We start from the raw sequence: 18,740 nt of genomic DNA, 5'->3' as shown, positions 1-18,740 counted from the left end.
CACAGGGCCTGCCGTTAGCTCGTGATAGTTTATGTGTGCGAAATATTGAATTTCATTTAGCATTGTTTTTTAGCATTATATTTGAATTGCTACCAAAATAATGATAGATAACTAATTGATAGCCATGATGTTTCCACAGTCCACAGTGGTTCTTGAATTAGTTCTCGATTAGACTGTGTCAATATTTTTACAATTAACCTTTTGGATCACACTCTGTGATCCATCATCAGGAAGAGTGTTCCAAAACATTGGTTGTAAAAACATTGACACAGTTTAATCCAGAAAAAAATCAAGCAGACACCTAATTCACAAAGATCCTAGAATGATTCATTGGGAAATATATGAATGATTAAAAAAATGTGATTTCTATCTTGCAAGTAGATTTGGTAAAGAATTGGAATATTACCAAGTCACAATTAGTCTTTGATTTTTCAACACTACTTTTGTTTCTACTCCGTGAACATATACTGCTATTGTGACAACATGTTTTTTTGTATATTCACTTAATATAGATGAAAAGTTGCTACTATAAATATGTATTGATTAAACCACTGATTGAAAAAATGCTGTTTTAAGTTGAAACATTGCTTTTCTATGAGTTATATGGTTGTGTGGGAACCCCCCTGATCCACTACCTCCCTCTCTCTGTTTTCTTTATAGAGATCTCTGTCTCTCTGATTGCTTTATATAGAGGAATAGCTCATCAAGAAGTATGTACAAAATAATGCCCAAGAAGGATTGCTTCATAGAGAGGAATAGCTCTTCAAGCAGAATAATACATTTCTTTTCTACATATAAAATAATGTTCGAGAGGGAGTCTGTTTCTTCCTTTGTCAAGCATATTGTCATCTGATTTTGTGAAAAAGTAGGAATTGGAAGGGTAAAAACTATTGCTATTGATCACAGACAAGAGTAATTGATAAGGCTTTTAGCTTTGGTTGCTGTGGTGCTAAATCCTTCTATAATTGATAAGAATAAACCACAAAGCAGCCCATAGGAAATGTCACCACTGTTAACAACGTCAAGCATAAAAGTATTAAGTTTAAATAGTGCTAGCAGAGGTGTACATAGATTAATGCTACTATAGATATTGTTTGTTTCGAATTCAAAATTGTTGGCATGATTGACTTAGAATGAATAATCTTTGATGTCATAATTATGAAAGTTCTAAATTTAACACTCAAGTGTGATTGAACTCAAGCCTCATAGTTGTGAAATTTGAGTGTGTAGTCTCATGATTGGCAGAAAAAAAAAACTCCAGTCAAGCACTATATCATATACAAGAGCACCACAACATGGAAAGTGCCTTTCAGGGTAACCAAACACCAGAATACTCAATAATAGAGGAAAACTTAAAAAGAAAATATGATATGCCACTCATGGAATGCCTATAGGTGGAGATATAGGGCTGTTACTTATACAGCTCTTCCTAAGATAAGAGTGGGAATAGTCAATTCTTTATGGCTCACATCCAAATGCAAGTTAACATAGAAATATAACACATGATTGGTAACATAATGGGCTTAATAAGAAGGGATTTAAATTTATTTACAGATGCCCTCAAAAACACAGCCTAGAGAACTGGAAGAAAAGTGACATATACTTGGTAAGCCTTCTTAAGAGTGAAGAATTTACTCACCACGTCCCCCTCACGACAACTTCCCAAAGTTGAGCAATTCTCTTAACTTCACAAACTGTTCATCAACTAGTGGTTCTATGAAAAGTTCTGTTATCTGATTATCATTCCACTCAAAATGGAACTCCGACATCTGCTTGAGTCAATTTCAATATTCCTACAATGGTGAACGAGGTTATAAGCAATTTGAATGGCACTCCAGCTCTAGCTGAAGAGTGTGCAACTGGTACTTCTCATGGAAGTCCAAGCTCACTCTTAACAAATCTCAGAGCCTTGCTGCCCTTTTCTCACATTCACTGTTCCTCAGTCCTCCATAGCAGTGGATAATGCAATTTGTTTTGCATCTTGCATGACCAAGGAGTCAGCCCTGTAAAGCTGATATGTAAAACCAAGAGTAGATTTTTGGGTGAAGTACATTAGCAGCAATTGCGGTGAAGTACACTAGCCTGTCAACATGAGTTCAAACTGATATGTGGTGGATGAAGGTTTAAATTTGCATTTAATCATAATATCACAAGAAGTCTAAGTCAGTCATTTTAAATGTCTAATTTGAATCACCTTGCATCTAATGAATCAGAGTGATGCTATCTATGATCAAGTTGTCCACATAAAGCATGACAATTATAAAATGACAACATACCTGACTAATATATCATAGTCAAACTTTATCAAATGAAACTGCAAGATATAAGAACCTATGCCAACCAAGGGAGACTTTTTATACCATAATCAGGTCTACATCAACTGAAAATGACTTCGTAAGCCTACAATCAAATTTAGAATCATCATTTTGCTAAATCTGGCAGAATTTCATATATATTTTATCTCCTGAAGATTACTATTGAGAAAGGCACATGTCACATCCACTTGGTGCACTTCCAATCCATTCCGACTGCAATGAAATCTAAATTAGATTAGTGTAGATGGACTTCATCTTGGTAGTTGGGGCATACGTTTTCCAATAGAAAATGCTCTCCTTTCGCAAGTATTCCTTGGCTATCAAACTTGCTTTATACCTCGCAATGGAACTATTGTAAGTGAACTTTGTTTCAAAGATCCACTTGCATTTCACAATGTTCCTTCCCTTAAGATTAGGTGCCGATTTCCAAGTTTGATTATTCATCTACAAGTTGTATTCATCTGCCAAGGTAGTTGCTCACTCTCTCTGTCCTTGGCATCTGTACAAGTTTGGGGTTCAGGTGTATTATTTAACCTATAATGAGAATGAAGTTGGCCATTTCTACTACAAGTTCTCCATTTGAAAATCTCATCCCCTTACTGAACTTAGCCTCCTGGAGGGTTTTAAAGCCCACTAAGGAGAATCAGTTACCATAACCAGTTGCATTCAAACAGTGTAAATAACATAAGATAGCATTTTCCTCGTCTTGTGAGCATGGAAAATTGCGATTGGTTTATAAATGATCATAATGGCTTTAGACTTATTGATGCTATAATTCAGTTTTATTATTAACAGAACACATGTTTTAGTGGATTATTAGTAACAAAAACAATACCAATGTTCAGTAAAACTAGAATTTAGCAAACCATTCAGTTGTGTCACTCAGGCATGGGTCATGAAATTATTAGATTTCTTTTATATTTGTTTTGCTAAAGAGAAACAGCAAACAGTTATTCAAAAAGGGAATTTTTCTGATTTTATTTTCTTTATCTGTATTTTTTTGTTTGGATATGCAGAAATAGAGTTAAAATTATGCGCAAATGCAGAAACAAGAAGAAAGGATTGCAGCGTAGCAACCAAATGAGATTAAAAAAAAATGTTCTCTATATTTTGTGACAAATGTAGTCATTCTTTCTACATTTCTTGGAATAATCAATCATGAACATTAATTCAGGAGACCCACACAAGATAAGTTATTTGATATTGAATGCCACAATTTCTAAAGCTCTTAGCTAACCACTATTAATCAGTAACATAAATCATAAATACTAGCAATTGTTCCTTGAATTGAATATCAATAAGCCGATAGGATAGAATATCTTAGTTAATTTGAGAGTTTTCTTCAAGTCCATTTTTTCTTTTTAAATTGCAGAAGTCAAATATATGAGTCTCATAATAACAATCAGTGACAAAAAACTATCACCATCCTGATACTCCAAACTAGGCTGATTTAAGCCTAGCCTTGTGAATCAATAACAGACCAACTGCTGATTGCCTAGAGGCAATAACATATTAAGAGTTCAGCGGCCTAAGCACGTTAGGTATTCACAGTATTCGGTGTCGTGGACCAAAAATCTCAAGCCTTTAGTTTCTTTTGTACAAATGGTGGATAAGATTAGAATTTAGGATTAATGATAACCCACAATACATAAAAGCAATAACATAGTAAGAATTCAATGATCAGAGCATGGTTACGAGCACAGGGCCTCAAGTTCCTAGCATAATGGACCGAAAAAGAACCTTTCCTTTCCTTTCTCTAGTATAGATGATAGTTTAAATGAGGCGTGATATTAATGTCCCAAGTTTTTACCCTTCACATTGTTATATTCATATCAAGTTACAACCACTTTTTCATCTGGAATAAACCAACCAAAGTCCCACGGCAAGCCTGAAAGTTAATTAGATTGCACTAATGTAATGTTCCCTTTTGGGAGGACACTAAATCTTGCCCACTATACTAGTAGAATTATCGCAGGTTATGTATTTTCAGGCTGCTGTGGTAATTTAGACAGATTCAATTTGATGTTGTTTCCCTCTTTGAAAGCAGAACACTGCTCTCTTGGCTGAGTGCTATTGCTGAATGGTTTGATCTGTATTTGATTGCTGTCGATTCTTTGCCTTCTAAGGAGAATTGATGCTAATTGTATTGATTTCCTCCATTGATTGATAAGTCCCCTTCAATGCTGGGAATTAATTCTCCTTTATTGGTGGAAGGGTAACTGCCTTTCATAAGAATTGAGTCACCACTTTTCATTGCTGCCCTTGAGAATAATATATTATATCCCAAATTGATCTCCCCTTTTTCATCTCCTCAAATGAAAACTTCACCCCTTTATATCCTCCAATGTGAGGGAGAGTCACACCTCCTTATAATGGTCACAACCTTTCAAAATTACCACCCTTCGAAAGGGTCACAACCCTTCATCATTGCTGCCCCTTTGAAAGTCACTTCCTTATCTTCGTCCCATTAATGCTTCCTTAATTCCTTTGCTCCCTTCTTTCTTCCTTTATCCCTTTCCTCCACAAATGAAGTTCTCTTCTGTCCCTTTTATATCTCATGTTTGAGGGAGTCGCAACTTTTCATTTCATACCTTTTGACCATTCATTAAATTTAACTAAATTTTAACTATATTAAATTTTATTTTTATTCTTTTATATTTTAATTTATTATTATTATTTATTAATAAATCCTATTTCAACAAGGGGGCATTACAATTAAACACATTGCACATGAAGCACTGGCAGATCCTTCTATGCCTGCTCCAAATTCAATCCATCTGAAAATGATTACCTTCCATTTGTATGCTGTCTGTCTTTATATTCCGCTCTTAAGCACTCTGGTAAAAATTCTAGTGGCTTATTCCAGAGTATTTAGTCCCCGTGAAATGCCAATACATTTACCATCAGTAATGTTCTCACAGGAATATGGTAGTATCCACCATGCAAGGCTGAATATATTTGTGTTTCACAAGCATAGGCCCAGGTTGTTGTAGGCACGAATTCTCTATTTCTATACATGCACATATTTTAATTGGGGTGTCTGATTCCTCTACTGGTCTATCTTGTCCAACTTTGGAGTCAAGTTCCTATTGTTCCTTCTTCCTTACATGAGAATGTGGCAATAATAATGACAGTGCCCATATCGGGGTAACTGAAAATGTGCCTGACGTTGTGCTAGAGAACCTGAAAGTCTTGAAACATTAATAACATAAGAAGATATTCAGAAAAGCTTTGACAAACATAAAAAGAGCCAATTTTAACACTTGCAAATAGCCAAACCACTTACAATAACAGTGATTAATCAAATGTTTTTGCAAAAGGCATACTCTTTATAATGCAATGATTAATTATATTCTTTTTTTTTTCCCCAAGGCTGCAATGATAAGTCATCTGCAATTAAATGCAAACTTTCCAGTCTCCCACTGTACTGTCAAATGGGTTCTTATATCCGCACAACATATATAGATTAAAAAGGTTGAAGGCCCTTACGAACTGTATTCTCTTCCTAATCTACACTAATGGGTCTTTGACTTTTGGAGGCCTATTGTTGAAGTGATTTGGTGCTTGACAATGGAATGTGCTAGTGCGGTGAATAATTTCTCTTGGTCAAGCCTTAATCTACTTCCTTGAACCTCTAAATGTTAGGTCCATGTGGTTTCACGTTCTAAATCTTCGTCTCCAATTTTGGGAAGATTCTTGCCATGAGGCCATAGGCAACTCAATTGTACCATTCTTACATGGGACACTCTACTTTCACTTGCATTCTGGTGGATATTGATATCTCCAAGCCTTTTCATAGGATGTTGTTTTGATGGTGGGGGATAGGCCTTTGACTTAATTGTTTGACAATGAGGGTCTCACCGTCATATGTAGACAATGTTTCATCATTGGCCACTTAGATATTGATTGTCCATTCTCAAGACACAAGGGCACAATGACACAGTGGAAGAATGCTTGCAAAGATCACTTGACTACTCATGATTTTGAATCCCAAGTTGATGGCTTCCCTAGGACAATGAATCTTCTTACATTATTGATTCTCATGTGCATGGTGCATCTTTGGTGTGTCCTACCCCTACTAGTCCATTGGCTCCCATTAGAGTCCCAAACTCCTCCTTTGATCTCATAACTTGCTATTCCTTTGACTTTAGTTCGGTTGTAGCCTATGAATGTGGTTGCAACTTCTTGTTTGACAACTATGCTTAGCCATTCAATTATTGCTTTTGTGCACAAAGTAGGGCCCTCTATGGAGGATTTTGTCCTTGCTTCTCATTATTTTGAGGAATTGGATGATAAGATTTCATGGATTGTTGTATGAAAGCAAAAGAAAGGTCTTGCTAAATCTATTGCTCAATCTTGTTCTAGGTTGAAGGTGTGGAATTGAACAAAGTCGAGTTGGGCATTGTTTAAGAGGGACCTTGGAGGTCCATGTTTCTTTTTTTGTTAATGTTGTGTGTGGTAGCTTGGCTCACTTTGACCCACCTTGTTGGATTGTATGGTTTGCCTTAGATCTCATGGAATTTTTTATGTTTGTTCGTTGGCTATTGTTTAATACAAAGGTTCAATCCATTTGATCTCACTTTTATGAATATAAAAAATATTACATCTGTTAAGTTCTATAGGGGGTAAGCGTGAATGGAGTAGGTGGTGGTCTATCTTACATAGTCATGGCCAGTGTGGGGACTCTTGTTGATTATGTCCTCCTTTGTCAACATGGTGTTTCTTGATAGGACATGGAATTGGTGTTGGATGGTCAGTTGTAGATGTGGGGAGAGCATTCCTTCTTGAAAACAAAGTTTCCCTTTTTTTAGCCTATGACCAAACCTCAATATTATGCAAGTTTGGTTGAGGCTGCTAAAAAATCCATCTCTATTCTAGAAAAGCTCTTACTTTGAGGATATCTACAACACTATTGTTCATTTTTTTGAAGGTGCATTCAACCACACCTAACATCAACCACTCTACCTTTGCCCTATTTTGGTGGACGTTGACATTTCTAAGGCTCTTCATGGGGATATTGTAATGTCTTGTTTAATTATTTTTAAATATAATAAACCTTAGCTTGAGATTATAATATTTTTCACAATTAAACATCTATTTCAAAGATAGCAAGCAAATTTGTTGATGAACAAATGTTATTAATATAAAATCCGTATTAATGTCTACTAGAAAGTCAATCAAATAAGCACAATTGTGATTTATGTGTGAAATCACTCTTTAGGAATTACGACTTTCTATTCTTCAATTCCAACACTAGAGGGGAGCTGTCCTTAGGTTAATTGGACCATAGTTCCATTCTCCACAAGGGGTAGAAATCAATAATAAATGTTTTTTTAATGATGCCTCCTTGATTGGTCTCTTAAATATAGATTATTTCTCCAAGTCATAACTCCTCAAATGCCTCTTGAGTAATATATAAAATAAACCTATCTTAAGCTCATTTTTATGTTTTGAAGTGTCTTTATTTCCTTTAATTTCTGTGATTTCTTTCACCCTTAAATATATGTTTTGTTCTCCGATGAAAGGTTTTGACAACCTTTTTGTTTTTTACTTTTCTTATTCAAACCTTGTCAACTTATCAACACCTTTGATCTTGTTTCATGGGAATTAGTGGCATCTATAGTGTAAGTTTTCCATTTTCTTATAACAATTACTAGTAATTGCCATTCCTTTTCAAACCATATTAATAAAATATTCAATTCAATGAAGCACACTTTGTAATGTCTCTAAATTTAAAGTGATAATTAATTAAATTGTTAAAGAAATAAAAAATATGTTGTAATGATGATTTAAGTTGGTCAAGTTGGTCAAGTCCACCTAATGTTCTAGATGCTTCTTGGAGTTCTTTATAAGGAGGCTAGATAAAGGAAGGAAAGCATGCTTGGATTTGATAAATGGTCTATACTTGAGACAAAAACCTTGAAGGGTTTGAGCAGGGCTGGATGAAACCCTAGTTCTTCCTAAGGGTGGATTCGTGACAAAGTCTACATCCATACCAAATTTGTGAAGTCTCTCTTGGAGACAAATTTGCAGTAATAAACTATTCCAAACTTGAGATATTTTATATCTACATCTGATTTGGAAAATAAAGACTATTTTGTTTCGAAGATTATATGTATTTGATATATTGAAGGCATGAGTTTATTTGAGTATAATATTTGGGCTATCTGTGGTTTAATAAAAAGAGCTTTTTTTTTTCACCTAAAAAATGATAACATGGTATTGAAATATGAGATTACATCAGGTAGAAGTTGAAAAAGCTTTGAAGAAAGGAAAACTACATAAGACAAAGAAGATAACACAGTGGCAAAGGGACAATCAAACAAAAAACAAACAACCACTAAAACAAACACCACAAAAACAAAAGAAATAGGGACAAACCCCATCAAAAAGGCGAGATTATAGTTTACATCTGTCATAACTATAACATTAAGCGGTCTATAGTTATTTGTATTGGGCAAAGTAAGGAAATATTATAGTTGTGGGTTTAATATTTAATTGCTTGACTATTTCTATGAAATGAAACATTGCGCATTGGGGTTGAATATCATTAACGATTTTCTATAGTCGGCTTGATTAGTGTTGTTGGAGACATAACTGTTGTTGAGCCGTGCCGCTACAGAGATTTGTATCTGCCGTGAGCTGTATTCATATTGGCGAATTTGATCATCGAAGTCCTGTTGTTGACGTGCATCAAAATATCAACCAGAGATGTCGTGAGGAAGAGTCGGTGTGAGGAAACCATTTTATTGAAGATTCGATAATTCTGTAAAAGGAGCAGCTATGCAAGTTGTGAGTTTTTGAAGCGACTTTGTGTGATGTTTTCATATAATTAAATAATAAATTTAATTACTTTATTGTAAGGTTCCAAATTTAATAACAAATCTTTTGGGTCCTTTTATTTAATTAGATTAGGCAAGTTTTGGTTGGTCGTGTCGGCTTGTTTGTAATCCTTCGGGAAGTTTTCCGGAGCTCATATATATGGCCGAGTTAGTCTTTGTCATAGGTATGTGAATTTTGGTATTTTCTCTTGTTTGTACGAATTCCAGTTGGAGTTCAGCTGTTTGTCATTTCAGAGGTGAGAGATCCTCCCTACTTGGCATCCACAGTTTCGGTGGGAGTTCTCCTCACCCTATTCTGCTTCTGTTCCGAGTCTGTGTAATCTACTGTGCGATCATTATCAATATATTTTCCTGTGCTTGTGTGAATATTCATCATCTACACTTAAGTCTCTTGTGCCTGGAATGATAATAATTCATTACACTACGCTATACAACTTCGAACGGTGGAACTTGGCAAGCATTCACCCTCCGTACGACCCACTACCGTACACCCATCCAACTCCAAACATACACTTCCATCAACACCCATCGTACGGCCCACTACCGTCCACCTCCTAGCACCCACCGTATGGCCCATTACAATACGGTAATGGCTACGCAGCGGACAAAATGGCCCACTGCCATGCCTTCTCCATCGAATGCCGCATGCCATGCCATCCCATCACGCCCGTCCATGGCCGTCCAATCAAACGCAAACGGTCCCATCAACCCGTTACATCCGCCAGTTATAAATAATAAATTATATATTTAATTTTTTTATAATAATTTATATGTTTAAATTTTTAATTTATTTTAATAGAAAGTATATTACAATATATAATTAATTGTAAGATATATATTATATGTAAATTTTAATAATATTATTTTACAAATATAAGTAAATAATAGTTTATTTTTTCTAAATATATTTACTTTTTAAATTAAAATAATTAATAGATTTTAATATAAAAAATAAATAAGTAAATTTAAAATATAAAATAATTAAATGATTTTAACATAAGAAATAATTATATGGTGTTTAATATATATTGCCATCGAAATCAATAGTAAGTATCAAATTAGTTATTTGTTACGTTATTTGTTAGGTTAAAATCACTCACTTAGTTATTTGTTAGGTTAAAATCATAAATAAGTAAATTTAAAATAAAAAATAATTAAATGATTTTAACATAAGAAATAATATGGTGTTTGATAAGTATCAAATTAGTTATTTGTTACGTTATTTTGTTAGGTTGAAATCACTTAGTTAAAATCACTCACTTTTATTTGTTATGTTAAAATCAGTAGATTTAAAATAAAAAATAATTCAATGATTTTAACATAAAAAATAATTATATGGTGTTTGATATATATTGCCATCGAAATCAATAGTAAGCATCAAATTAGTTATTTGTTAGGTTAAAATCACTCAGTGAAAATCACTCACTTAGTTATTTGTAGGTTAATGTTAGGTTAAAATGACTTAGTTATTTGTTATGTTAAAATCATTTAATTATGGTGTTTGATATATATTGCCATCGAAATCAATAGTAAGTATCAAATTAGTTATTTGTTACGTTATTTGTTAGGTTAAAATCACTTAATTAAAATCACTTAATTAAAATCACTTAATTAAAATCACTCACTTAGTCATTTGTTAGGTTAAAATCACTTAGTTATTTGTTAGGTTAAAATCATATAGTTATTTCTTATGTTAAAATCATTTAATTATTTTTTAATTAAATGATTTTAACATAAGAAATAACTATACGATTTTAACCTAACCTAATCAATAAGTAATTTTAAAATAAAAAATAAAAATAATTAAATGATTTTAACATAAGAAATAACTATACGATTTTAACCTAACCTAATCAATAAGTAATTTTAAAATAAAAAATAATTAAATGATTTTAACATAAGAAATAACTATACGATTTTAACCTAACCTAATCAATAAGTAATTTTAAAATAAAAAATAATTAAATGATTTTAACATAAGAAATAACTATACGATTTTAACCTAACCTAATCAATAAGTAATTTTAAAATAAAAAATAATTAAATGATTTTAACATAAGAAATAACTATACTTATATTAGTAAAATCACTTATTATTTGTTAGGTTAAAATCATATAATTATTTTTTATGTTAAAATCATTTAATTATTTTTTATTTTAAAATTAGGTATTTATTTCTTATATTAAAACTATATTTTCTAAATATATTTACTTTTTAAATTAAAATAACTATATAAAATCACTATTTAAAATTTACATATAATATATATCTTACAATTAATTATATATTGTAATATACTTTCTATTAAAATAAATTAAAAATTTAAACATATAAATTATTATAAAAAAATTAAATATATAATTTATTATTTATAACTGACGGATGTAATAGGTTGATGGGACCGTTTGTGTTTGATTGGACGGCCATGGACGGGCATGATGGGATGGCATGGCATGCGGCATCCGATGGAGAAGGAGAAGGCATGGCAGCGGGCCATTTTGTCCGCTGTGTAGCCATTGCCTTACAATACACCTCCTTCTGGCACATACCATACGGATCACTACCGTACAACCTCCACTCCACCATACAAACATCTGCACCGTACGACGCCCTCCACATACCATCGTACAATCAGTCCTCTCACCACCTTACGACCTATCCACCGTATGAACCTTTCCCTTGCCAGTTCATATGCCCTTGCCAGTTGGGCACTGGCTATCCAGGGGAAAATTTGCACCGCCTGGATAGCCGTGCTCCCTCGGTCCTCCCCCCATCGCGTTGGTCTCTGCCCGCACGGTGCCCGTGAAACCCGCGAAAACACCTCGCCTCGAACCGCCTCCGGATTCCGGATTCCGGTTTCCTGCACATTTACCCCCTGTCGTTCCGTTTTGTGGATAATTTTTTTTTGATCATTTTAATATATGATCCTTTTAGAATTATGTTTAAAAAAATTATATTTTTAATATAACAATCCTAATATATCATAATTATTAATACTATTTTATTGAAGTGAGATTTATAGTCCATATTATATAAATATAATTAAAATAATAATAATTAAGAATTATAGAAAATATTTTTTTACTTGTAATATAATATTTTAAATGATATTATATATTAATAATGATATTTATAATTTAACTCTTTTAATAATTATGTCGAAGGCATCTTATTTGAAAGAGATGACCTCGGTTTTTCATCGAACGGCGGATAATGTTGTAGAAGAGAAGCAAGACCATCGAAACGACCTTTTGGGTTCAATTTTATCAGTATTATTTAACATGTCATTGATTTGTATTTGTCCGATACTTTAGTATAACACCATACTTTGTTTCTTTTTGGTAAAATGCACTCTCGCACATTCATTTTTTTTAAAATTTATTCCCACGTGTTTGTACATGGCCTTAGACAAATATTGGCATAAATTGCAAGTAAAAAAAAATCCCATAACATAGATATGTTAGAGAGACATTAATGTGCATCACAATGAGGTGTCAAAAATATATGAAACCTACAAAACATGAAAGCAACTTCCCCTATAAAGGTCAAATGCGTATGTAAAGATAGATATTGTTTGAATGTCAAATTCCCCTATACCCTTGAAAACTTCATTTATGATCAACTTTCAAATGGATCAATAAATTCCCTAGGAAGGCTCAAATAAGTGTGGTAGGAAACAATGAAATTCTAACCTTTGTGAAACGAATCTACACCTTCTACATGTTAAATTTGTCCTCTAATTTGAAATCTTTTCAAGACCTTATGAGATTTAGTAAGCAACATCATTAATATAGCTGAAATATGGAAGAGCCAAATATTTTTCGTTAGAGAATAAGAATAAGAAGAAGTTTTAACAAATTGGTTATTTTTAATTTATATATATAAATTTTTTATTCATAATTTATATGCCTAATTTTTAAAATATCTTTATTGTCCATTTTTCAAACATAGATAAATAAAATTCATACCTAGATAATCTTCAAATATAAATACCACCCCTTACAGAATACAATAGATTGAATGATGAGACAATGTTGAATGGGAAGTGGGAGACAACATAAATACACCAAGATGATGAATAGATATAATATAGAAATGAAAATATAAAGCATCATAGAGCTACCACCATGATTGGAAATCAAATCCATTGGAAATGCACATATCATTCATATTAGTTATAGTCACAATATGAGAGAACTCACACTACCAAATTTGTTGTCAAATATAAGCATAGGAGATATATCATTGCAACTTTGTATTATATATATAATAATAAATGTGACCATTGTGGAAGTGAGTAAGTCACTACACATAAATTTCACAAAAGCTTACAAAAGGATGAGCCAATTTTTCACATATACAATAGTAGTCTAACTCAAAAGTACAATATACAAATAATGTCTTTATCTTAATTCCAGAATCCACTCCCTCCAAGCTCTAATTTTAAAATAGAGTTAAAGTACTTAACGATTAATACATTGGAGAATAATACACTATAGTGATTAACCAAAAAAGTGTTGATCATGATCCTCCATATGAATATCATCAACACCTGAAAATACATATGAGGACATTATAAGATTAATTTTCAAATTGAAGACTCAAATTTGATTGAAGTTCATTTCATAATTTACTTACCGTTTCCGCTTTGCATTGTGTCCATTATTGTCATCATTTGATTAAGATCAATAGAAAATGGTTGCATGTTTTTTTGAGAGTTTTGTTGGCCATCTAAAGTTGCAATAACATTCACATTAATATATCACGTATAAAATTAATTTATATATTAAAGACTGAAAATTAATGAAGTTCACTTCACAATTTCATTACCATCTCTAGCTTGCATGGCATCAACTATTGTTGTTGTTGTCTTCTCAGGATCAACAGAAATCGGTACCATATATTCTTGATTTTTTTGATGATCTTCTAATGCTGCAATAACAAGCACATTCAACACATCAGCTTAGATAAAATTAATTACAAACTAAAGACACAAAATTGATTGTTTTTATTTAATAATTTTGTGACCATATCTAGTTTGTATTGCATCCATTGTCATTGATGTCTGGTTAAGATCAATAGAAAAGGGCAGCATATGTTGTTGATCTTTTTCTTTATCACCTGAAATTGCATTGAAGTACACATGTAACACATCAACTTAGATAAAATGCTCAAGTATAAAATCACATTACGTAATTAATCTAAACAATATTAAAATTGATAATTACCTGCAACAGTTTGTTGAAATGTTTGAGCTGAAATAATACTAAGCATTGATGGTTGATCTCTAGAAATTGTATCTTTTTGTTTAATTAAGTACAAAAAAATGGTTAGAGATAGGAATTGAGTATTTTTCAATAAAAATTAATAAAAATGTTTAATATTGACTAACTTACTATCTACAGCTTGTATTTCATCTGTTAGCATTTGGTTTAGATCAATGGAGAAAGGCAATCGACGTCGTCGAGTACTTTCTTGATCATTCAAACCTATAATAAACATATGTTTAACATATGAAATAAAAATAAGAAGTATTGATATGTGAATTACTCAAATACCTATGAATAAATGTACTCACCTTGCTGCATGATAATATCTCTTTCTTCTTGTATTGCTATGCCTGAGCGATTGGTGACCTTTTTTTTCTTTTGCTTTCTACATCTTGTAGAGGGGAATAGAAAAGTTTCATGCTCCTCAACTCTTTCATTTAAGTTTTCAGATATGGCATTACGTCTTTGATGAATAGAATGACGTTTGTGCATTTTGGTTGGACTAAACCATGGTGATATTCGTCTAATAGACATGTTCTCTGAGCCAGGGATTGATCTAAATTTGGAAGATGAAGCAAGAGATGCATTGATATCTTTTCTAAACCTCTCAACACACTGACTAAAAATGTTTTTTTCATCTTCACTGGTTGGTAAATTTTGGAGCAATGAATTTAAATAATCAATGGAACTTTGAAATCCATCATTAGAAGTATTAGATGATATCCAACCATTTGTAATAGAAATAATAGTGATTAAGTCAAAAAATATTTAAAAACAACGCATATTTCATTATAAAATGATGCTTTTAAGAATTACCAGTTCTTTGAGCTTCACCAACGACAACCCCATGCACATCTTGATCTTCTGAGGGTATGCAACCATCTACAATTGAAATAAGAATTAATCAATGATATGAATCAAAAAATCATTTTATACTTAATTATAAACATCATATCAACATTACCAATGATGTCAATTTCATGACTAGAATTCCCTCTAACTTCATCAATATCATCAATCAGTGGAGTAACATCATCTACAATTCAATAAGATTAATTTAGTTAGTATTGAAAAAAAATTATAATAATTAAAAATATAAATATTAAACTTAAATATGAAATGACACTTACCAACAACCTGGTCTTGCTCATTTGGTTTGTTTCTCTTTAGAATATCTAAGACCTTCAACACATGTTTGCATGTGTTTCCTCTTTTTGCCCAATCACAATCACACACATGCAAATTTGGTTCAAATTTCCTAACAAAATACCATTTTGTTGGAATTGTTTGGCTTCTTATCCTATATGTGTTAGGGAGGAGATCATATAGAAAACAATCTGCATCTGCTATATTTTTTGATCTCTCTAGAGCAGTTATGTAATATCTTTCCTTTTTGAAGTTTGTGAGGAATCCAGATAACTGCAAATATCTTTTATTTTTGTAGAATGGTTCTACTCTATGAAGAAGTGTATGAATAAGCCAATCCATTCTCCTTGTGCATTTCTTTGAACGATCACTTAAATAGTGACTCTTAATGTGGGAGTGGTATGACTCTATAGAAGCATTGGTTTCTTGATTTGCATGAGAGAAGTTTCGAAAATGTTTTGCCCACATTGCTATACAAACAAACATAATGAAGTCTTAGCATATACAAAAAACAACTTAAATTATGAAAATGTATACAAACAATAATTGATAACTTGATTATCTTACCAATACGACTCTCATCATGACACCAAGTATTTTGAAAGTAATCAATAAATTTCTTCTCTTCTTTGAATTCCTCCATAAAATTTTTGATCGATTGAGTAGTGATGCCTTGATCATCACTTATTTCATACATTATCTCACCCAATCTATGAAATATATGTGCTGCAACATCCTTATTACTAGCATACCTGGATTACATAATAGAAGATCAAATTATGAAGTTGACGCGTGTAATTTACCATATGTTTTAATTAAAGATTGACTTACCTATACACATTCTTCAACCATGCCCTACGTACATGCCAAATGCATAACAATACTTGACAATCAAAGGATAACCTACAAGTTACATCATCAAAGCTTATAAGTGGGATTTTAACAAAATTAATTGTTAAATTGAAACTAGTTAATGTTGAAAATTAGGGAATATAAATTTTGATAAACTAAATATTAAGAAATTACAATCTCATAAACATAAACTAAGACTAATAAAACCTGATTGCTTCAATCTCTGCACTAGCATCATCTGTCATGAATGCATTGACATGCCAATCTTCTTTATCTTGTTTCCCTCTCTTGTAAACCTCCATCAACCATTCATTTATATCTTCAACTTTATTTCTTGAAGATATGGCCCATACAACAAGCACACCAACCTCTTGTTCATCAAATACGAGCAAGGAATATAATTGATACTACACATGAATAAACCATTGATAAGTAATTTTTTAGATAAAATAGACCACTAACTAAATTAAGATCCACAAATACAATTAATATGGTTCTACTTACCCCATATTTGTTTGTTGAAAATGTGGAATCCATTGCAATAATTGAGTTATGTGAATGTTTCACCATCATCTCCCGCATCCATGGTGTTTGAATGCCTATGATAAATGGAACATTTTCCTCATTGTTTGGTGTTTTATAGTAGAAGAAGTTATCTTTCTCCTCTTCATGCCACAAACATACACTTTTTGCATCATCTTCATTTTTTTGTGATCGAAGAGAGCGTACTCTTTTCCATGCATTCAATACATCCTTCCTCAACAAGCATGTGTCCCTCTTATTCATCAACTTTGTCAAACCACGATCCAAATAGTGTTGTTCACATATTGTGTCAATTGACACACCCATCAACAATAAGGATTCAATATATGATTTGCATTCATTTGATAATCTTGGTGCAACACTACTTCTTGGATCACCAGAAGGGTCATCCTTTCCATGACAAAATTCACCATTAGCATCTTGATGGCTAAACTCATTATATGTGATGATTGCAACATTTGGTCTACCATACATAACCTTAACATAAAAGTGGGCTTGACAACCCCTTTTTTGAGTAAACCTTCGTATCCTTTGCATTTTTTCAAGATTGTTTTCAGGTTTATTTCTTCTATCCTCAGGCCCATAAGCACAATGATAACTGTTTATACATGTACAAAATATATATTAATTGATATAATTAATGACAAATATAAAAGGTGATGTGCTTAATTAATTTATTAAATCTAAACAAACCTTAAATACATCTTGGTGGCGTGGTCATTAGGTTCTATCAAATTGTACACTTTATGCTTTTTAATTACAAATTGTGTCTCAGTGTCATCCAATAAACCTTCTCCTTGGACAAAGTGAGAGAGTCTCTCAAAAGGGATAGCAGCACATAAGTCTATATGTCGGTTATTATCATCTCCAATTGGTGTCCATTCAAGGTCTTCACTTGAGAAATTATTTCCCTCGTTGGAGATGTCTTGCACATCTAGCTTGATAAGTGATTCCCATTTATTCTTTCTACCCATTCTGGATAATATTAATATGGTTAGTGGCCCTCTAGGTTGTTCAAATATCTAGTAACAACTACATTGACACCTAAGCTTTAACAAGATAATTTGAATCTAAGAAAACAAAAACATGACCTTTTTATTCTATAATAATGATTCTCTTATATTTTAATTTTTTTGAGTACTTACACTATAAAGGAGACAAAATATAATAAGAAAACATACAAAATAAGACATCAAAATTTTAAAAAAACTAAACTATTATATCCAGTACAAAATTTTGAACATTTAAAAGAGAAGTTAGTATGCAAAATTTAATCTAGTTTAACAATTGTTGACAAATATTATACAACAAGAAACACACTCTAGACAAATTTACCTGAATTTTTGTGTGCAATATGAGGAAAAATCTTGGTCCACTACGTGTCCTTTGAACTAGTTTTCAAATGCCTACAAATAATTTAAAAAGTGATTAGTTAGTGGTTTGAAATTTGTTCACATTTTCATGCAAACAAATTCTTAAGCATTCATATATATGAAATCCAAATTTGATTAAATCTTAATTATATCCAAAAATAGAAAAGTGTTATGGAAGTGTGAATATAAGTATGACATTTAGGAAGAGTGAAACCTTTTTTGGGTGTGTGTGTGATGAAGACCTCAATTTTGTAGAAAAATGTATAAATTTTTTGTCAGTCAAGGTTGAATTAATTAATGAGAATAGAATGAATCTCTTGAAAATTCATAAAGAGTTGCATGCAAATTATACAAATTTTGAAAAATTTATCATGCAATCGATAGACCTTGACCTCTTC

General features: G+C 32.1%; 1 protein-coding gene and 1 long non-coding RNA gene across 2 annotated transcripts; both read right to left on the bottom strand.

Annotated features, from left to right (window-relative positions):
* Window positions 1-13,532: 13,532 nt before the first annotated feature.
* LOC131859772 (uncharacterized) lies at window positions 13,533-14,283 on the bottom strand. The gene is made up of 3 exons (XR_009359351.1): window positions 13,989-14,283; window positions 13,797-13,889; window positions 13,533-13,710 (listed from the first exon to the last, which is right to left on the bottom strand). It is a non-coding gene; the product is annotated as an uncharacterized LOC131859772 (long non-coding RNA).
* Window positions 14,284-15,233: 950 nt separating this feature from the next.
* On the bottom strand, window positions 15,234-17,943 carry LOC131860003 (uncharacterized). Its single transcript, XM_059214343.1, has 7 exons — window positions 17,663-17,943; window positions 16,931-17,567; window positions 16,634-16,833; window positions 16,142-16,326; window positions 15,559-16,044; window positions 15,393-15,464; window positions 15,234-15,310 (listed from the first exon to the last, which is right to left on the bottom strand). Exons 1-7 carry the CDS (start codon window positions 17,941-17,943, stop codon window positions 15,234-15,236), a joined length of 1,938 nt encoding a protein of 645 aa, XP_059070326.1.
* Between the last annotated feature and the right edge of the window lie 797 nt (window positions 17,944-18,740).

The sequence above is a fragment of the Cryptomeria japonica genome, chromosome 11, assembly GCF_030272615.1.
Source record: "Cryptomeria japonica chromosome 11, Sugi_1.0, whole genome shotgun sequence".
NCBI classification, from domain to species: Eukaryota; Viridiplantae; Streptophyta; class Pinopsida; order Cupressales; family Cupressaceae; genus Cryptomeria; species Cryptomeria japonica.
Note: the sequence above shows the minus strand (reverse complement) of the source record. Positions and strands in the feature narration are given on the sequence as shown.